We start from the raw sequence: 21,546 nt of genomic DNA on the forward strand, positions 1-21,546 counted from the left end.
CGATCACCCTTCTTTCCCCACCTGTTTGCTGTGCTGTGGGCTCTCTCCTTTTAGATGGTATCAAGGATGCCCCCTCCAAGAAGTTCTCCTAGATTGATCTGCCCACTCTCTCCCTTCCACCACTCTTTCCCAAAGGCTGTGTTCCTACTTGTCTAAATTGACCAGGCCTTCTCCTTGCTCAGTTCCAGGTCCCCCAGCTGGCATCAAAGCTGTCCCTTCATCGGCTAGCAGTGTGGTCGTTTCTTGGCTCCCTCCAACCAAGCCCAATGGCGTGATCCGCAAGTACACCATCTTCTGCTCCAGCCCGGGGTCTGGTCAGCCGGTAAGCAGAGTCAGGGGAACAGGAGAAAAGATCCTGTGGGGAATACAGGACCATCTGGCTTTCAGACCAAACCCCGAGGCTGCCTGTATCTGTTCTACCTGGAGCCCTAGTTAGGAATGGGCACTGGTCACCCCAAAGCAGCTTGAAGCCTGACTACCATCCATCTTGGGTCATCCCTATGTTCCTGAAGTTGCAAGATTGTCACAAAGCTTGGAGTCAGGTGGCTCACAATCAAGTGGGCAGCGTGAGAGGGAAGCCAGCCAGCCATTCTGCTCTGTCTGTGGAAGCTCTTAGCAGGCTCCCGGCTGATGACTGGGGACGGGCTGCTTGGTGACCTCTGGGAATGAATGGCCTTTCATCAGGGTCACTCTGGGCATCAGGTGCTGCCGGAGCCTGCCCTGAGTGACTGTCTCAGCATGGAAACAGGTGAAGGGATAGGAAAGACAGGGGCACCCCAGAGAGGCAAGCCATCTCTCCAGCCAGGGCCTGGGCTTCAGCAGGGGAGAGTCTGCAACACCCGGCTCTCCCCTGGGAGCAGAGGGCACCCTCAAGTGGAAGTGCTGTGCAGGTGACCAGCTCACTGAGTGCCTCGGGGGCCCATGGGGTGGAAAGACAAGTCAGGGGTGGGTGCAGTGGTGGGTGTATGCACCCATATCCCATAATATGCATCCTTCCCTCTGCCTCTTCAGTGATCTCCATCCACACATGCATGAAGTCCTGCTGAGGGACATCTCTGCAGCATGCCTATTCTGGGTGCGGGTGCAGGTGCAGTCACTTGCCCTCAACAGGCTTCCAGTCTAGAGGGGTAGGGTGCACAGGGCCATGAGTGCCATCAGGAGGATGGGCTGGGGTGGGGAGCGGGGGCAGAAAGGGGTAGCCAGCTTCTCCCTCCACCAGCTCATCATCAGCCCAAGCATCTGCATGAGCTTCTGGCCGCCAGGGAAGCTGCCCTGAAATTGCTCTGTAATTGTGTTATAATTTTCTCCTGTCCTCTCTGCTTTCCCACGGTCTTTCTGAATTACTCTCCCAGTGGTAGGTGGCCCAACTTCTCACCATTAAATCCAGAATTCTCTTACCAGGGAAGAAGTTCACCAACACTGACCCCTCCTGGCCATCCTCATGGGCCACTGCCTCATAGCAACATAGTATGCACGACACACCCAGGTGGCAGCCCTCAGGGCAGGGGACAGGACATTACGACACCCCAGAAGACCACTCATGCCCTCCCAGCCACCCTTTCCCCTGCCTCCCTCTTGACAACAACAGCACAGATCAGAGCTGCCTCTTCCGTCCTTGGTGGGACTGGAGCTGCGCCATTTGTCTGTGAATCTGTGAATTCCATCCACGTGGCTGTGTGTGGTCATAGCTCTTTTTCACTTCTCTGCATGCATTGCGCTATCTGTGGATGTCCCTGGCTAGAAGGCTTCGGGTTGGTTTTCGGTGGGGGACTGTTCTCATGCTGCTGCTGGGGACAGGCTTAAATGTGTCTCTCGATGTTCATGCGCATGCGTCTTTGTTGAGTGTGTACCTAGGAGAGGAGTCACCGGGTCATGGGCCTGCAGATGTTAGCTGATACCACCCTGCACTGTCGGGTGCTCCTGTCTGTCACACTCCCATTTGTGGGGGATAAGAGTCCCATTTCTCCACATCTGCACAGGCCCTGCTATTTTCTCATCAACATTTTCAGTCTCCAGCTGTGGAGCGCTGCACCAGGAATATCATGGTCACTGAATACATGTTTGATGAGTGAAAAAGTAGCAGCCTGGCAGTTGTAAAGTCTTAACTTTCATAACTTTCATAACTGATGGGAGAAGGTAGCCATTCTCTGGCTGGGGTTTTTGCTGTCATTTCTTCTCTGATAATGAAGCCCTTCAAAGGGATTGGTGTCTGGAAGCCTCCTCATTAGCTCAGGCTTCAGGAGCCTCCAGTCCACTGGCCAGCGATCCTCTCCCAGACCCCAGCACAGAACTCCTGGTTCCCATCCCCTCCTCATGCTACTGGAGACACTGAGACTATGTTAGTTTTCCATTACTATGACAAACACCTGATATAATCAACTTAAAAAGAGGAAAGGTTATTTGGGCACACAGTTTCATAGTTTTCAGTCCATGGTTGCTTGGCTCCATTGCCTTTGGACCTGGGGGGACACAGAACATCATGGCAGGGAACATGTGATACAGCAAGATACTCACCTCATGGTGGCTGGGAAGCAATAAGAGAGACAGAAGGGGCCAGAGTCTTCCAAGGACACACCTCAGTGACCTAACTTCCTTCCACTTGGCCCCACCTCCTAACAGTTCCCAGTAGTACCACGAGCTGGGCACCCAGCTTTTCAACACATGGACCTTTAGGGACATTCAATATCCACCTACAGCTGGGCCCCACCTCTGTCCTCTTAGTGTCCTGAGCGTGTAGGGACTTCCTCTGTCCAGGAGAGATTTCCCATCAGCCAGCTCCATACAAGGTATAGTATGATGAGAACTCTGGTTCAGCCACATAGGGGGACTGGAAGGGAAGGGAAGGAAAGGGGCCCAACCATCACATGTGACATAATCACTTGGCACAAATATATTCCAACCTCCAAACAACTGCATTACAAAGTCAATTATGAAAGACAGCCGTAGTGGAGGTGCTAGGGGTGAGGGCGCACACGTACAGGCCACAGTACAAAACCCTGGGTGTGAGCATGGGGTCAGTGGCAAATGCCCCTGAGACGGCGAGCGCTTGCACACGCTGATGGGAGTGTGGGAGTGTGTATGCCTGGAGTCCTCAGGACAGAACTGGGCATGGAGCTGGCTCTCAGGGATGCACCGGGGACAGCCAGTCTGGGTAGAAATTTCACCAAATACTTTCATACAATTGTTGTTTTTCTCTGATTATAAAAATAATACATTTGAGTCTAGAAAATTCTGTAAATTATGGGAAAGAATAAAGTAAAAGTTAAAGTGCTCACACTCCCTGAACCTTCTAGACTTTGATCCACACGGGGATCATGAGTTGTCTTAGGGTTTGCTTTTTTCCTTCCATAATTAAAATACAATTTTACATAATGTTATATAATCTGCTTTCTTCATGTAATTTATGTAAGCACCTTCCCACATCAGCAAATATTCTTTCAAAACATGATCTTGAATGGCCATTTATACATAATCTATTTAACAAGTCTCCTGTTATTCTACATTTAATGTATTTTTCAAATTTTCACCATGTAAGTCATGCTTCAGTGAACATTTTTCACAAAAGTTTTTATGCCCATATTTTATTTTCTTTTTTATTTTTTAAGCATTACAATTCTTATTACACATATAGAGCACAATTTTTTATATCTGTATATAAAGTATGTTCAGGCCGATTTATGCCTTTATACAAATACTTCCCATATTTTAATATTAGGGTAAATCTCTATAAGAATTACTGGGTCACAAAGAGTAGATATTCTTTTTTTTTAAGATAGAGATAGAAGAGAGAGAGAATTTTTAATAGTTATTTTTCAGTTTTCGGTGGACACAACATCTTTATTTTATTTTATGTGGTGCTGAGGATCGAACCCTGCACCCCGTGCATGCCAGGCGAGTGCATTACCACTTGAGCCACATCCCCAGCCCAAGAGTAAATATTCTTAAGGTTCTATTTACATATTTTAAAATTGCCCTTCAGAAAGCTTCCCCATTTTATGTTTCCATCAATATTACAGGTACTTGTGGTGCGATATGGACCACCACCATTGTCCTGTGTATCTATGCTCATTTTGGGTTTACTTTTGGTTTAGTTTAGTTTGCATTTTTGCCAGTTGGATTTTTACTTTTAAGAGGTATCTTATTTGAAATTACCTTTCCTTGGTTACTAGTTAGCTCAATTGTTTTTATTAGTTACATTTCTCTTTTTTAGATAATTGTCAAATCATATTCTTTGTTCATTTTTTTCTATTTGGGTTTCTCATGCTTTTCTTATTGATTTGAATCTGTTCTTTACATCTTAAGGAGAATAACCATTTTTATCATACAAATTGCAAGTACTTGCTATTTATTGCTTGACTTTTGATTCTGCTTTTGATGTAGCATAGTATTTCTTTTTACAGAATTTAAATTTATCTATTATTCATTTCTGTTCATAATCTTTGCCTTTATTTAATGATTAGAAAGACAGATAAATATTGGCCTATGGTTTCTTCTTTCATAGTTTGTCTTTAAAAAAAAAAAAAAAAAAAACCTTTGATCCACTGGGACTTAATTGGAGATATGACTGAGTGCTTTTGAGAGAGATTTCAAGAGATTCATAGAGAGTCTAGATTAAAAGGAAGGCACCTGGGATCTAGGAAGGATGCTAATGTCTTCAAGGGGAAGCCAAACTTTCCTGCCCTGTGTAGACAGAAAGGTACACTCAGTACACACTGACACACAAGCAAGTACTCAGCTTTTCTCCACACATGCACGCATGCACATACACACACTCTACCCTCACTGAAAATAAACCCAGAGGAGAATGCGTCTCCGTTCTCAGAGGCCTGGCACACCCTCTGCCTCGTTGTCCCTCACAGTTACAACACGGGGGATGTATTGTATTGCTTCCTAGCTTGCAGGAAAGAACATGGACAGCCTGGGGAGCGTGGGCAGCACGATGGGTCACATGTCCAGTCAATAGCTAGACAAGTGCTGAATGAAGCCAGGCCACCACCCCAGACCTCAGCACAGACAGGAACTGTGGACTGGATACACCAGCACCCAAGGGTGCTGTAGCTTAAAATGGCCTCCCAACCACTGTGGCTCAGGGCGGCTCTGCACCTGTCTCCACAAGGTCTTGGATTAAAGGCTGGACTCTCTTGAGGGAGGCAGGAGGAGGGGTGTGCTGGGGAGCACTGTGTGGGGGACGCCTGTACCTTCTCCCTAACATTTTCCTGCAGATGGCCTAGGGCCCAAGAGGATGCTTTCTCCTGTTTTAAGTCACTAGACCCCTCAGCCCTCGCTTGAGGCATGGAGAATGTCCCCCTGTGACCACACATCTGTCTGAGTGTGTCCTCAGCACGTGCGTGCAGGCATCTACATGTCCATGTGCATGTGAGCGCGTGTGCGAGATCCCATGACTGCAGAGATAACTAATTACTAGCTCCCTCTGGCCTCAGGGCCCCCCATCTGTTCCGGGGGAGGCTCCCCCTCCTTGGACTTCCGCCCTGATTTCAAAGGGGCCCTGGTGCTGTCCTCCTCTCCCTTCCCCGCGGCTGACCAAAAAATAAAATAAAATGAAAGTCAGCCCCATCCCGCCTGTAGCAGGGAAGAGGCTGACAGGAGGTCTGCAAACTAGCGCTTATCAAAAGCTCCTTCTCAAATTCATTTCAATATCTGAGCCTCTGGTTTCCAAGGCAACATAATCTTTTCATCAAAGCAACTGGTGAAACCACTGGGATCTGATATTGTTTTGTTGGCAACTTGTCAAAACTGTCATTTGGTTAAAAAAATTTATAGATTTATGTAACCTACAAATATAGATGGCGATCTATACCACTAATAATCGCTGATCAAGTGCTGCCCAGTAAAGCTTCCATAACTCCCTGTCCCGCCCCTTCTCCGGGAAGGAAGGGGCGCAATTAGACAGCAGGGCTGGGCTGACTGAGCCGGGGGAGCCCTCTACAACCCTAATAAGGCAAACGCACTATTTCACTTCTTCTCTTGCTCGGGGCTTTCCTGGGACCCTCTGTCCCCCATTCTTCCTCCTGTGACTACCCCCATCTCACCCACAACACCCACCTCCCCTGGCCTGAAGCCGTAGCTGACACTCAGGGACAGGAATGGAGGCTGACCCAGCAGCACCACAGGCCAGGCCTGCCAGCTCCCGTCAACGGCACCAATGCCATCCACTGCCACTCCACAACTGGGAAAGAGCAAGCTGGACAGAATTCCGCCTCCAGCCCCCCGCCCCTTTTGGCCACCGTCCCCTCCTCCAGGGCACTGAGGCAGATGGCAGGCCGGAGGCCCGAGCTGAGTTCTGCTCTTAGCTGCCTCACCTCTGCCCCACAGGCTCCCAGTGAGTACGAGACGAGCCCAGAGCAGCTCTTCTACCGCATCGCCCACCTGAACCGTGGGCAGCAGTACCTGCTGTGGGTGGCTGCTGTCACCTCCGCCGGCAGGGGGAACAGCAGCGAGAAGGTCACCATCGAGCCTGCTGGCAAGGGTGAGAAACGTGGGGCTGGGGCAGATGGGCAGAAGCTTCCAGAAACTCCCTTCCAGAATGCCAGTTCTCCCCAGTTAGGGGCTGTCTCCCCTCTGCCTTACCTGTGGCTGGGAGGAGCTGGCCACTTGCCTCCCTCCTGCCTCCACCAAGACTGGGTCTCTGCTGCCCCCTGACTCCAGGAAAACCACACAACAGGCTGCTGGGGCCCCATTCCCAGCTCTGCAGCATGTTCCTGTTGAATTTTAATCCTGCTAGAAAGAAGGGGAGTCACCCCCACCCTCATCTAACACTGAGCCTTTGTCACCATGCTCAGCTCCCCCAGAGGGGACTCAGCAGGGTGCGCTGCTGCCACAGCAGCCGAGGCTCCCAAGAGAGCCTGTGTAGAGCCCATGCTGCAGCCTGGACACCGCGGGCGGTGGGCTCCCACCACGGCTCAGGTTCTAGGCCTGAGTCAGGCCTTCTAGGGGTGGGCCCCACTGAATCCCTGCCCAGGGCAGGGGTGTGGCATGGAGATGCACCCCCATGCTTCTGAGGAATGGCATTTCTGAGCCCAAGACCAAGTCGGGCTGCCATGTAGGTAAAGCTGTTGGCCAGTGAGCCCAGGATTCTAGGTCCTCCACTTGGCTCTGGTCTCCCTTCCTCTTACTCTGTCTGCTCCTCAGTCCCTACTTATTCCCTGGCCCCAGAGCCCTGGGGTCCCAGGGCCTGGACAAGGATGGGGTGGTACCTCGGCCCATCTGCCCTGGTTCAGGCAGGCTTCAGCCCTACCTGCCATTGGCTCAGAGCCAGCGAGCATCCAGCTGAGGTCCTGAGGCTGGCCAGGGCTCCCATCTGCTGGCAGCAGGCACTGTAATGCCCCTGTGTGACTGTGAGTCTAAGACTCAGGTGACCGGCCTGCTGAGACAGCCGCGTGGTGCTGGACTAGCCCTTTTGGGTGCTAGTCCACATGGCCTCCCAGGGGTGCCTCCTACCCCTTCTCTAGAACTCAGCTCCTTCAGGAGGGAAGGGCCTAGAGCCTGTGATCTTCCTGGGACAGCTGGCACTAGCCCAGAGGTAGGGGTCCGAGGACCCAGCTCTTGGTAGAAGCCTGGCCCCTGCCCCCGTAGACATTAAATGCAATGCATCCTTACAGGCTCCGCACTTCCAAGAAAACATTCACACACCCCTCACAGCTCCCCAGAGAAGCCGGAAAGACAGCACTGTGGTCCCCTTCCCCCGTCAAACACACTCGCCCTCATAAACAAACTCACACTCACACGTAGCCCCCGCTCGTGTCAGAACCCAGTCTGGAGCCAGGTCTCTGGAGAACCCCTGTCCTCCCCAAGGCTCGGAGGCATCTCTCTGGCCCCAGGAAGGCCAAGGTAATGCAGGCCCTCTACTCCTCCGCCTCTGGCCCCCAGGCAGCCCCCTCTTCCTTCTTAGCAGCTCCACAGGCCTTTCCTACTCACCACCATCCCAGCACTGCCCTCGGGGACCAGCCTCCACTCCCTGCACTCCGACCTCTCAACTGGTCCCAACCACTTCACACTTTCCCCCGGCCAAGGAGGCCCCTGGTCCATGGCCACTCTGGCCCTCTGGGGCACAGGGTCTCTTGGTTCCCTTCGATCAGGCCTGGTGACCTCTATGGCACCTGATAACGCCCCCACATCCTGCACTTTGGCCTGTGCCTTCTGTGGTGTCACCCAGTTCTCCCAGCCCCCTCAGGGTGTTCCTTGCTCTCTCCTCTGTGCCTATGTGTCCATGACCCCAGGGGGGTTGCCCCACCCCGCCCATCACTCCCAAATCAGCCTCTGGTCTAGACATCTGTCTCATGCTCCAGAACCCGCAGACTTCCCTGGACTGTGGCTGCCCCTCACCACACTGGCCCTCTTCCACTGTGCCTTGGTCACTGCCAGGGCACCGTCTCCACCTTGTCAGCCCAGCCTGAGCCCTGGGAGTTGTCCTCGCCTCCCCCCATCTCCTCCAAAACCAGTCAGTCCCCAGGTCCCGTCAGTTCTTGTCCTGGGCCCCTAGTCTCTCCCTCTGCCACACATGGCCTCCAGCCTGCTCACAGCCCCATCCTGTCACAGTCCGTCCTTCAGAACCACCTCCACCAGGGCAGCCAAGGGTTGCCAAAATTTCCTTTGACTTGAATTTCAAATCCAGGGAGTCCCGAGAAAGGGGCCAGGGGAGTATTAAAGGGTAGAAATGGGGTGGCCCTCATCCTCTCCTCCCTATAGCCCCAGCAAAGATCATCTCATTTGGGGGCACCGTGACAACACCCTGGATGAGAGATGTCCGGCTGCCTTGCAATTCAGTGGGAGATCCAGCCCCTGCTGTGAAGTGGACCAAGGACAGGTGAGTAGCAGGCCCCTGAAGGGATGGGTAACCTCAGAGAAGGGAGAGTCTGGGTGTCCTCGCTTCCAGATGATTTTCTTGCCTCCTGGCCCTGTGGAGGCCCTGAAGGGTGCATGGCACTGTGCTCCCTGGGTGGCCTTTGTGGCTCCCTCTGTCTGGAGCCAAGGGCCTCCTTGCCTGTGTGGTCGAGGAGGCCAAGATCACTGGATACCCACAGGAAATGCTGAGCAAACCCCCAAGAGTACAGGGCCCCTAGCAAGCCTCCTTCCGCTCCCACATACCTGGGAAGGGTGGTCAGGACGAGGGGTGCTTGCCATAACCCCTCCACTCACTCACCCTGATAGTGAAGACTCGGCCATCCCCGTGTCCATGGATGGGCACCGGCTCATCCACACAAATGGCACACTGCTGCTACGTGCTGTGAAGGCTGAGGACTCCGGCTATTACACCTGCACAGCCACCAACACCGGTGGCTTCGACACCATCATCGTCAACCTTCTGGTGCAAGGTGAGACCCTGAGAGGCAGGTGGCTTGGGTGGGGACAGGATGGAGAAGGATTAGAAATTCCACCATGTTAGAAAGAGAGGGTTAGTGGATGGCAGAAAAAGTCAAACCTCCGGTAGGAGAGGGCAGATTTTGGAGGAACACAGGTGGGAATGGAAAGGAGGCAGGAGGGGTGGAGAAGGGAATGAACAGAGTGGGGGGACCCAGAACATGGAAGAGCCAGCACCTTCCTACCATGGGGACCCCCACGACCCACCACTGGGGTCAACCTCTGTGCTGAGGGCTGGTGGCTTTCCCCTACAGTTCCCCCAGACCAGCCACGCCTCACTGTCTCCAAAACCTCAGCTTCATCCATCACTCTGACCTGGATTCCAGGTGACAATGGGGGCAGCTCCATCCGAGGTAAGAAGGGGTCTGGATGCGGGGGGGGATCCTGGGACCCCTGGGCAGGGGAAGGGATTTACCCAGTCTGACCACTTGTCCCTGTAACACCCTGGAAATGATCTAGGGGGCATTCAGACCACAAGGGAGGCACTCAAGTGCATGGAAACCTCACAGTCCCTTGGCACTCCCAGACTGGGTGGACCTGAAGTCTGTTTTCCTCTCTAGGTCTTATTTTCCCAATCTGTCCACGTAGATAAACCTACAGGATCCATGAAATTTGAATGGGCACGTGAACAACCAGGGATCTTAGAAAGATTCAGTTTCTGATTCCATAGGTCTGGAGTGGGGCTGATAATTTACAGTTCCAACCAGCTGCTAGGTGATGGGGATACTTCTGGCCAGGGAACCCCCTCAACACCATGGAGTAGCAAAGATATAAATAGGCTCCCTCTTAAGCCTCCCGACTTGGTTTCCTGTGGGATCCTAACATCAGAGCTAAGAAAAGTGAGCAGTAAACACCCCGGGGCTAGACCCAAGATCCCTCAGGTTGGAGTGTAATTTGCATATGCCCCTCCCAATGACCAAAGGCCCCACTCTGCCCCCTCTCCTGGAGCCCCACCCCTATGGTGCCCATTGGGGAGTCCAGGCTGGGGCTCTGCTGCCCTGCCCCGCCCACCTGAGCCAGACCCCTCCCGGCAGGCTTCGTGCTCCAGTATTCAGTGGACAACAGCGAGGAGTGGAAGGACGTGTTCATCAGCTCCAGCGAGCGGTCCTTTAAGCTGGACAGCCTCAAGTGTGGCACATGGTACAAGGTGAAGCTGGCGGCCAAGAACAGCGTGGGCTCTGGGCGCATCAGCGAGATCATCGAGGCCAAGACCCATGGGCGGGGTGAGGTGGAGTCCAGGGTGGGGATGGAGAGAAGGGCCTGGGTTGGGGGAGCGGGGTGGAGTGGAGGGGCCCAGGATATGGGGGTGGAGGATGGCTGGCATGGGGAAGGAGGGACCCAGCCTCCAAACCTTCAAACACTGGGGACTGAAGGGTGGAACCCCAGCCTCATTCCGACCACTAGAGCACCTTGAGGCCAAAATCATCTTCACTAGGAAAAAATAGTCTCACTTCCCTATCGGGGGTGACAGAGGATGGCAGTCCTCTTCCTTCCTCCCCATCACTCATCCTTTACTGCTGAGGCGCCTCTCTGGGTCCTTCCCTTGTCTGTCCTCCTCTCCCTCTCCTCTTGCTCCCTGGGGTATCCCCATTCCCACCTGTTCCGTCCACTGATCCCTCGGAGCCACTGAAGCCGCAACCACCCCAGGGCAATCCTCCCCGGAAGAACGCCCCCTCCCTTCTCCAGCTCTCTAACCTCTCTCTCCCTCCGGCCCCTCAGAGCCCTCCTTCAGCAAAGACCAACACCTCTTCACCCACATCAACTCCACGCATGCTCGGCTTAACCTGCAGGGCTGGAACAACGGGGGCTGCCCCATCACGGCCATCGTACTGGAGTACCGGCCCAAAGGGACCTGGGCCTGGCAGGGCCTCCGGGCCAACAGCTCCACAGAGGTGTTTCTGACTGAACTGCGGGAGGCCACGTGGTACGAGCTGCGCATGCGGGCTTGCAACAGCGCGGGCTGCGGCAACGAGACAGCCCAGTTTGCCACCCTGGACTACGATGGCAGTGAGTCGGGAAGGGCAGGAGGGGGCAGCCCCAAGGTTGAGCAAAGGGAGCTGGGAGAATGGCAGAGATGGACAAGTAGAAAAATTAGGCAGGAATACAATCAGAGAAAAGGGCTGGCAGGTGAAGGAGCAGGCAGAGAGAGAGCAGACTGGTGTTTATTGATATATTAGCCAGGAAGGGAGAGCCTTGCTGCGGTAACAACCACTAAAAGTGTGGTGGCTTCACCCAATCAAGATTTTTTCCCTTGCTCTCCTAAAGCCTGTGAGGGTTGGTTGGCCACAACCTTTTAGCTATGCCATCTCAAACATGGAGCCTTCAAGGTGCCTCAAAAAAGAGAGGAAAGGGCTCTCAATTCTTAACTGCCTTGGCCAGGAGATGGTGCTCATCACTTCCGCTCACATTTTGTTGTTAAAACTAGTCATTGGCTACTAATCTAACTTCAAGGAAGTCCGGGAAATGGAGACAAGTATGTGAATCTTCAGTGACGACCTAACTAGTGTCGACCACATAGGAATACTTCACATGCCTGCACATATATGTACACATACACACTAAAAGAAGGCTGAATCTTAGGGGGTCATTGTTACAAGCTAAATCTACCCGTAAGTCTGTCCCACAATTCTACCCATGTGTCAGGGAAACAGAATAAGTGCAGTATCAGAAGAAGATGGGAAGTCAGGCCCAGTGGTGCACACCTGTAGTTCCAGCTACTCGGAAGACTGAGGCAGGAGAATCCCTTGAGCCCAGGAGTTCAGGGTTAACCTGGGCAACAGAAAGACCCTGTCTCCAAAAAAAAAGAAAAAGTGTGATGGCCTAAACAAGGAGGGCTTCCTGAAGGTGATGATTCTCAAGCAGAGCTTGGAAAGGAAGCAAGGATCAGGGCTTGGCAGAGGGGTACATGGGCAGTAGAGCTCATCATCGCCTCCCTGCAGGCCCCCAAATGTAATGAATATTGCCCATGGAAGGGGCAGGCAGAGAGAGAATGCGGGCAAGAAACCCAGGGTCCCACTCCCTGACATCTTCCCCCACCCCCAGCCTACCAATCCACCCTCTAGTATTGAACACTGAATACCAACGGGAAAAGGGAACTAACTCTGAGAGATTTCGGGTTAATTCTAAAACTGTACCAGGAAGCCCTTGATATCTGACAGTGTAAAAACTACACAGCTGCTCAGGGCTGTCCTGATGGAACCAGAACTGGGGGGAGCATAGGAGAGGATTGGGACTCTGCCAAGAGGTGGTGGTCAAGATCAAGGACAGCAAGAGAAGTCACAGGTTTTTCCGTCCGCGGGACTCTGCACAGCCCCTGGCTCATAAGGGACGCCCAATTCTCTTCTTTACTCCCATTCAGGCACCATCCCACCCATCAAGTCTGCTCAAGGTGAAGGGGACGATGTGAAGAAGCTGTTCACCATTGGCTGCCCAGTCATCCTGGCCACACTGGGGGTGGCCCTGCTCTTCATTGTCCGCAAGAAGAGGAAGGAGAAGCGGCTGAAGCGGCTCCGAGGTGGGGGAGTTTCCTGTGGGCTTTCCAGAGAGGGTGTTGGCTCGGCCACAGTGGCCACCTTTCAGTGGCTCACAGCACCATCTGGACAAGAGAGAGTGCCCGTGTCTCCTTGAAGGAAGAACTGCCACTCAAAACTTCTGAAACCTCCTTAGTTATTCTTTGCTTTCTTCTCTATAACCCCAGGACTTTGTGCCTCAGTGCAGCAACCAGGGCACAAATTGGTACACACTGGTGAAGTCATTCGAGTTGTTAAAATATTTAAACATTTACATGTTGATTGGTAAATGTGTATCTCTAGGACCCTGCTCAGTTCTGCCTGGACAGTTTCCATGACATGTCAGGTGTTAAATATTTTGAATATTGGGTATTTCCAGCATTTATTACCCCAGTCTGGAAAACATGAGTCTCTAGTACCTCAAATTTATCAAGGCCTAATATTGTATCTGGCACCTACTCATTGCTATGTCATGAATGTTCACTTACTCAGAGAAACATTTACTGAGTCCACTGCCTCATTGATACTGCCAGACATTAGGGATATAGAGATGAATGAAGAAAGGACCGGTCATGCCTTTAAAGAGTTCAGTCTCATGTGAGAAACCAGGGGACAACAGTAGCACAGAAGAGGAAATGACTGATGTTCCCGGAGTGTTCAGGAATTGGGTAGATGGATGAATGGATGACTAGATGACTAGAAGGATGAGTGGTTAGATGGCTGGATGGATGAATCATAGGATCCTTGAATAAATGATTAAATAGATTGGGTGGAAGGAAGGAAGAATGGATGGATGGATGGATGGATGGATGGATGGATGGATGGATGGATGGCAATGTAAATGAATAGATGGATGGTTGGATAAAAGAATAGTTGGAATTATGGGATAATTGGATGGGTGATTGGATGGTGGTTTAGACAGTTGGGTAGAAGCCTGAATATGTAAATGGAAGGATGGTTGTATGTATGCTGAATGCATGGATGGATGGATGCATAGATAGTTGGATAAATGATTGGATTAGTGGTTAAATTGTTGGATAGGCTGATAGTTGTATCAATGGGTAAATGGATGGATAGATGGATGGGTGAATAAGTAGATGATGGATGAATGCTTGGCTAGGTGGACGGTAAATGTATGGATAGTTGGATGGATGGATGGATGGATGGATAGATGGATAGATGGTTGGAAAGTTGGATACATTCATGTTATCAGGATTCACTCTGATAGATCATTTTCAGTTGTCAGGAATCTAACAGATTAAGTAAGCCCTTTGATTCGCCTCTCTTCCAATATCATAACCTGAGAGTCCAGGTTGTATTCAAAGTCCCTCTGAGATAAAGTAGGGACTCCCAAATTCATGTACAAACTTTTTAGGGACAGATGCCCTAGAAGAAGAAGTGAAGACTCTTTGTTTATATGAGAGTTTAGTCGTCTAGGGATTCCCATTGGTCACCTCTACCTCATCCTCCTCTCACTTCTCTCCCCAGGAGACAACTGAGGATAGAGCCTCCACTGGTGCCTGTTTCTAGCCTGCCATAGTGTCTTGTTTAACTACAGTTAGCTCATAAAGCAATAGGGGACTTACTTTGACTCCTATACTTCAAGAAAGACTTCCCTAATGGATAAATATCTGATAGAAGGAACAGATCTGAGTCAAATCCTGAACTGGGAACTGGGAACTCTTGGCATGTTTGGGGTTGTATCATCTCTCTCTACTTCTTAGGAGATCATTCCTATTTTAGGGAATTCTCCCACCTCATTCCCCCATGCCTCTTCCATTGTCATCCTACTCAAACCCCATTCTCCTCTCTCTCTCTCTCTCTCTCTCTCTCTCTCTCTCTCTCTCTGTCTCTCTGTTTTTCAGATGCAAAGAGTTTGGCAGAAATGCTGATAAGGTAGGTATCATATAGCTGCTTCCTCTCTCCTCCCCTCCCCTTTTCCCATGCAAGGGACACAGAACCCTCCCTCTGCACATGTTGGTTGGTAAAAATGTATCTCTAGGACCCCGCTCAGTTCTGCCTGGGCAGTTTCCATGACATGTCAGGTGTTCAATATTTTGAATATTGGGTATTTCCAGCATTTAATACCCCAGTCTATAAAAAGTGAGTCTCTAGTACCTCAAATTGTAAAGAGATAGGCTTCTAAGACCCCCCTTTCCTACAAAGCACCCTCACTCAGTCTTTCTTGGCTCCTTTGCTTCTTCCCACAGCAAGAACAACCGAAGCTTTGACACCCCTGTGAAAGGGCCGCCCCAGGGCCCACGGCTACACATTGACATCCCTAGGGTCCAGCTGCTCATTGAGGACAAGGAGGGCATCAAACAGCTAGGTAAGTGACAGGTGCCACAGCTCTCTGTCCTACTGTAGGTGTGCTTTCCAGGCCATCCACCATGGGGACAGCCAGCAGCCTTCATGACAGCACCCAGAGGTGCAGCAGCAGCCCCATCAACAACTCGGCAGCCCTGGAGCTCACTGCCGTTCCTCTTGAGGCTTTGTTTCCTCGTATTTTGGGGACCCAGCCTTGGAAAATACAGAGGAAAATTTGGGAAGGGTTCCTCATGATTGTCCTTCCTCCTCTAGGAGATGATAAGGCCACCATCCCCGTGACGGATGCTGAGTTTAGCCAGGCTGTCAACCCACAGAGCTTCTGTACAGGTGTCTCGCTGCACCACCCAGCCCTCATCCAGAGCACAGGACCCCTCATCGACATGTCGGACATCCGGCCAGGAACCAGTATGCAGTATCCCCGGGCGGGGGGGAGCGGGGGGGGGGCCTTCTTCTCATACAGGGGCTCTTGGGCAAAGCAAGGGGCAATGGTGATTTAAAAAAAAAAAAAAAGGCAGAAGAGAATGAAATGGAAGAACGGAAAGGGTGCTGGAATTCGAGTCTGGAGACCTTGATTGCAGACTTGTCAGCAGTGATCTTGGGCATATCACATCACTAACCTCCTCTCTCGGGGCCTCAGATTCCTTACCTAGAAACTTGGAGCAAGGGTCAGATATTCTTGCTCTTCAAGGGCCTTCTATCTCAAACACTGTGACTCTGGACACAAGGGTGGAATGTGTCAAGGACTATCGGGAAGGAATGGACAGGCAGGAGGCGGCAGGAGAGAGCACCACGTTCTTTCCGAGGTGGAAGGAAAAAAAGGGGTGGGGGAAGGATGTTGCCTGCTGCCCCTATGCCTTGACTCTTCTCTTGCTCTTCTCTTCTGGAGCCAGATAGGGTCAGGAAAGGTGGTCTGGTCAGTGTTCCCAGGGAGTTCCTGTAATGGCTTCTGCCTCTGCCCTTGCTCCTCACTGCCCTTTGTACTGAGTGCCAGCTGCCCGTGCCCAGGCACCCTCAGCTGGACACTGCTTATCTCTTGCTTCCCTCTGTGCAGATCCAGTGTCCAGGAAGAATGTGAAGTCAGCCCACAGCACCCGGAACCGGTACTCCAGCCAGTGGACCTTGACCAAGTGCCAGGCCTCCACACCTGCCCGCACCCTCACCTCTGACTGGCGCACTGTGGGTTCCCAGCATGGTGTCACTGTCACAGAGAGTGACAGCTACAGCGCCAGTCTGTCCCAGGACACAGGTGTGCCTCTGGCCCTTCCTGAACCCCGCCCATGGACCTCCAGTTCTCCCTCATTCGTCTGCACCTTCTGTTCTTCCCAACTCCATTCCACCAGCTTGTGGGGTCTGCAGCACAAGTCGCTTTCACTCCCAGCTGTCCACTCACTCCCTGTGTGGCTGGGAAAAAGACACATTTGGTCAAGGATTTTATGTTGCTCTCTCCAAATATTGTTAGAGAAAATGGTGCACTGGATATTTGCTGGAGAAGAGGCTGAGTGTTCTAGTTGCTGATTTTCAAGAATGAGGGGCCGGGGCTGGGGCTCAGTGGTAGAGCGCTCGCCTAGCACGCGGTAGGCATGGGTTCGACCCTCAGCACCACATAAAAATAAAATAAAGGTATTGTGTCCACCTACACCCTTTATTAGCCAATGATTACACATATGCCACCTCTGCCACCCTCACGGAGAGGAGCAGAATCTCCTAGCCTGGCCCTCAGGCTCCATGGCCTGGCTTTCAGATGCCTGTCGTGGTTAGGGATAAGGAAGTTGCCCCGTCTGGTTTCATTCACCCCTTCTCTCCCTAACCAGCTCCTCTCCTCTTCACCGCACACTTTCCTTGTCCCCAGACAAAGGACGGAACAGCATGGTGTCCACTGAGAGTGCCTCCTCCACCTACGAGGAGCTGGCCCGGGCCTACGAGCATGCCAAGCTGGAGGAGCAGCTGCAGCACGCCAAGTTCGAGATCACCGAGTGCTTCATCTCCGACAGCTCCTCTGACCAGATGACCACAGGCACTAACGAGAACGCAGACAGCATGACGTCCATGAGCACACCCTCAGAGCCTGGCATCTGCCGCTTTACCGCCTCCCCACCCAAGCCCCAGGATGCTGACCGGGGCAAAAATGTGGCTGTGCCCATCCCTCACCGGGCCAACAAGAGTGAGTGCTCAGATCCCCTCCCCTGCTGTGTGCACCATGAACCCTGGTTAGCACTTGTCTCACTGTCACCTGGATCCTGCTAGCCCAATATGGCTCCTTGGCATTGCAGGGTTGTGGAGAGAGCAAGACCCTGGGAGCAGGCAGCTGAGAGCCCACGTCCTGGCACAATCTCTTAAGATCTCTGTGACCTTGGGCAAGTCATTTAACCTCTCTGGCCCTAATTTTGTCATTTATTAAAAAGAATGCAAATGGTAGTATGTACTTTGCCTTGTCATAATGGCCATTAGAAATTTTGTACATGACTGATACATAGAGGGTCTCATTAAGCATTGATCATTCCCTGAATCAAAGCTTCACTGATATGGAAAGAGACCCTTTATGGGGTCATCTGCCCAGTGGCCTCCAGTCTCAGTGTTTGAAATTAATCCAGAACCAAAGGAGTGAGCCTGGCAGTGTAGCACAAGTGGTCAGACCACATGGTGTGCGGGGTATAGACTCCCAGGGGTGGTCCAGCAGCAGACACGGACATCACCATGTGCAATGTAGAGTCTGCCTGACCCTGGCTGTGCCGAGGTTCATCTAGAAAAGAGCCTAGAGTCAGGAAAATTGCAAGGACTTAGGACACTTGTGGCCCTGAATGATTCCCCACCCCTTCTGGCTGGGCAAATGTTGGCAGAGTATTTAGTCCCTTAGAATTGCAATTTCCTCACTTGCAAAATTCAGGCCACCATTAACCAATCCAGACAGCATAAGGAAAGGGCCGGCCACAGCCAGCAATTGATAGAGCACATTCACAGGCAGGTGCTCACAGGGCACAGTGACCCATGCAGAGGTCCTGGGAGCACGTTGTTTTAGAAATTAGGAACATTCCACCAAGAGAAGAAGGAACCAGGAGAGGGGTGGGGACACGTCACTGACTTCAAACATCTGGAAGCCTGCCATGGGAAAGAGGGGAGGTCTTACTCCCTTAGAGGACAGAGTCAGGCTCACGGGGGAAATGACAAGGAGTGACATCCCTTTCCTCCACGAGTCTTCCTCACTGGGAGCTGACCAGCCTACAGTGATGACCGGGCAGGACACATTAATTTATTGAGCCATTACTCCATGTGCCAGCCTCTGTTTTGAAGCAGTTCATGTACTGAATCTCCTTCACTCTTCAGAGTAACCCTGTAGGGAATGATGGTCATCCCCATTTCACAGATAAGGAAACTGAGCCTTGGGGAAGTTACACACCTGGTGGGGTGGGACAGGGCTTGAATGAGCATGTCCCCCAAGAACCCCATCTCTCACATCCTCTGTCTCTGATTCCAGGTGACTACTGCAACCTGCCCTTGTATGCCAAGTCGGAGGCCTTCTTCCGAAAGGCTGACGGGCGTGAGCCCTGCCCTGTGGTCCCACCCCGAGAGGCCTCCATCAGGAACCTGGCTCGAACCTATCACACGCAGGCTCGCCACCTGACCCTGGACCCTGCCAGCAAGCCCTTGGGCCTCCCACACCCAGGGGCCCCTGCTGCTGCCACCACAGCCACCTTACCTCAGAGGACTCTGGCCATGCCAGCCCCCCCAGCTGGCACGGCTCCCCCAGCGCCCGGAACCACCCCTGCCGAGCCCCCCACTGCCTCCAGCGCTGCCCCACCGGCCCCCAGCACCGAGCCTCCGCGGGCCGGGGGCCCACACACCAAAATGGGGGGCTCCAGGGACTCACTCCTCGAGATGAGCACCTCAGGGGTAGGGCGGTCACAGAAGCAGGGGGCCGGGGCCTACTCCAAGTCCTACACCCTGGTGTAGGCGCGCCGCCAGCAGAGCACCCCATGCTCCAACCTCTGCGTCTCCAGCCCTCACTCACCAACTTGGCTGTTTCCTGCATTATTTATATTAAACTGACAGACAAAAAAACAACCAACAACAAAAAGAAGCCCCCCCAAGTCATGAACGCTTGTACATAGAACTCTTTTTGTACAAATGAAACTATTTTCTTCTTCTCCATGAAGCCAGGGCACAAAGAATTTGACCGTACAAGTCAAATCCCCCACCCCACAAAATACGTGTGGAGAGATATATACATATATAGAGACATAGGAACACACCAACAAGCTATATATCTATATATTTCTCTCACCTTCTTTTGAGACAGAGGCACAAAAACAGCAATTTTTTTCCCTTCTACTCACCCCTGCCCCAATCTAGGTGGTTTTGACAAAGACCAAAATCCCAACTCAGAGACACTGCATGCGATTTTACTGTTCCAAGAAAACCAGGAGTTGCTTCAATTTGCAGATGCTTATGTGTTAATACCTTTTTCTATGAAAAAAGACCCAGCGCCGTGTGCAATAAAGGTTATGTTTCTATGTGGTGGCTTTTTTCCCATCTGGCAAGGGCCAGAGGGGAGGATGGAAAGACCCCTGTACCAGGTCTAAGATTTTGCTGCTCACCAAGTGAAGCCTTTTAAAAGGCTTCAATCAGCCAAGGTGCATCCATTGTTCTCAGACTTGTGCTGGGCCCTAAGAAGACCCAGCTTGGAGCAAGTGCCTAACCCCTGAACCACAATCCTTATGTGTAAATTGAGGGAAACTTGTAGCCCATGGAATAAGGCAGCCTTGGTGAGAGCTCTGGGGAGCCTGGGGTCGGGGAGCATGCAGAGACACCAGGGGACATAGCTAGATGAACCACCAGCAAGCAGTTATGTGTGAGCTACCTATAAGACGGGAGTGGAGAGGAAGAGGCCATGCGTACCTTGGGGATCAGGCATGACCTGAAGTTCTGGGCTGTCTCTTAGGGCAAAGTGAGGCCAAAGAGAGAAGGAGAGATATCTATGGAGGTCAGAGGGACAGAACAGGCTCAAGGGGAGTAGGAATGAAGTTCAGCTAAAGGCCAGAAGGCACACCAGGCACCTCCCCTGGCCTGGAGTCGGTGACTAGATGGTCAAGTAAAAGGAAAGTTATCCTCAGGGAGGAGCAGGGGCCTGTGGTGTGTAGCTGGGCTGTTCCCAGCCAGAGGGTCCAGAAGACATCACAGGGAAGTGGCCTGTGAGCTGAGCCTCTGTGGACACACAGGTTTGCAGAGGCAGCGAGAGGGAAAGGCCTTGAGCAGGAAACTAGGAAAAGCCCAGGAACATGCGTTCCGTGGTCTAGTGGAACTCCCCTCCACTGTATCCAGCCCCTGGGTGAAAAGCAAGTGCACCTAAGAAGTACAAAGGGGCTCCTGAGCTGAGCAAAGTTGAGATTGAATTGTGGGTCAGGAACCTGGAAGGAAGGTGAGTCTGGGACCTACTGCCCCCCATCATTGAAAGAGGAACTGGAAGCTAACAGGCCGGAGGGTAAGAAAGGAATTTGTGCAGGTGAGTCACATCTACCCGGGCCACCATGAAATCCTGCCTGGGATGCATGACCTTTTACAGAAGCCCCCTATAAACAGTCCAGTCTACAAACATTCTCTGAGCACCTCAAGTGTGCAGGATGCAGGGGAGTCCCACGCATGAATAAATATTACCAGGTAAGAGAGGTCAGCACTGCAAGAGAGCAGAGTTCCTGTATTCCGTGTCGATTCCTAGGCTTATGGGGAAACGTCCACGTCAGAGCCCACACCCAGGACCCTCCCTGGAAAACCAGCTAACAGCATCCTGAAAACCAAGGCCCTACATTTCAGACGCCTGGTGCCGGCTCAGCTTCATCTCATGGCTAGGACCGGATGCCTCTCAGGTCTGTGTGCGCCATCTGCAGGCCTTCTCCAGAACTGCAAACACGATGACCAAATCTTGGGAGTCCAGCCTAGAAGTTGATTGAGAATGTACACCTCACCCCAATCAGCCTCAACACTCCCCCGCATGCTGGACATGTTTGAAGAAACCAACAGAAATCAGATCAAATTCCTGTCAGCACAATGAACAACTTCTCAGAGGCCAGAGTGGACAGAGGATGGAGTCACAAACCTAAGTGCTTCAAAGGGGACTTTGTCATGAAAATACATTGTGGAGCCCTACACTATATGTCAGGTGTTGAGCAGAGCACATTCCTCACACTGCCTCTTGTAATCTCATTGTAAATTTGGAGAGAAAGGTGGGATTTCCATTTAACAGGTGAGAAAGCTGGGGCTTTTAGAAGTTAGATAACTTATCCGAGGTTAAAGGAGCAAGAAGAGATAGAACAAGCCCTAAATCATAAGTGAGTCTTTC

The 21,546-nt window shown here is 51.9% G+C and overlaps 1 protein-coding gene across 2 annotated transcripts in view; it reads left to right on the forward strand.

The window, feature by feature from the left end:
• The window catches only part of Dscaml1 (DS cell adhesion molecule like 1), a 305,196-nt gene extending 285,473 nt beyond the window's left edge, over positions 1-19,723 (forward strand). For both annotated transcript variants that reach the window (XM_015489664.2, XM_048795821.1), the window contains 14 exons: positions 183-322; positions 6,334-6,487; positions 8,707-8,824; positions 9,169-9,332; positions 9,633-9,731; positions 10,413-10,601; positions 11,098-11,385; positions 12,737-12,892; positions 14,753-14,783; positions 15,098-15,216; positions 15,468-15,620; positions 16,267-16,461; positions 17,065-17,376; positions 18,688-19,723. In XM_015489664.2, coding sequence (XP_015345150.2) covers positions 183-322; positions 6,334-6,487; positions 8,707-8,824; positions 9,169-9,332; positions 9,633-9,731; positions 10,413-10,601; positions 11,098-11,385; positions 12,737-12,892; positions 14,753-14,783; positions 15,098-15,216; positions 15,468-15,620; positions 16,267-16,461; positions 17,065-17,376; positions 18,688-19,163 — 2,594 coding nt within the window. In that variant the 3' untranslated portion in view covers positions 19,164-19,723. The remainder of the gene's footprint in view (positions 1-182; positions 323-6,333; positions 6,488-8,706; positions 8,825-9,168; positions 9,333-9,632; positions 9,732-10,412; positions 10,602-11,097; positions 11,386-12,736; positions 12,893-14,752; positions 14,784-15,097; positions 15,217-15,467; positions 15,621-16,266; positions 16,462-17,064; positions 17,377-18,687) is intronic.
• Positions 19,724-21,546: the final 1,823 nt, after the last annotated feature.

The sequence above is a fragment of the Marmota marmota genome, unplaced genomic scaffold (genome assembly GCF_001458135.2).
Source record: "Marmota marmota marmota unplaced genomic scaffold, marMar, whole genome shotgun sequence".
NCBI classification, from domain to species: domain Eukaryota; kingdom Metazoa; phylum Chordata; class Mammalia; order Rodentia; family Sciuridae; genus Marmota; species Marmota marmota.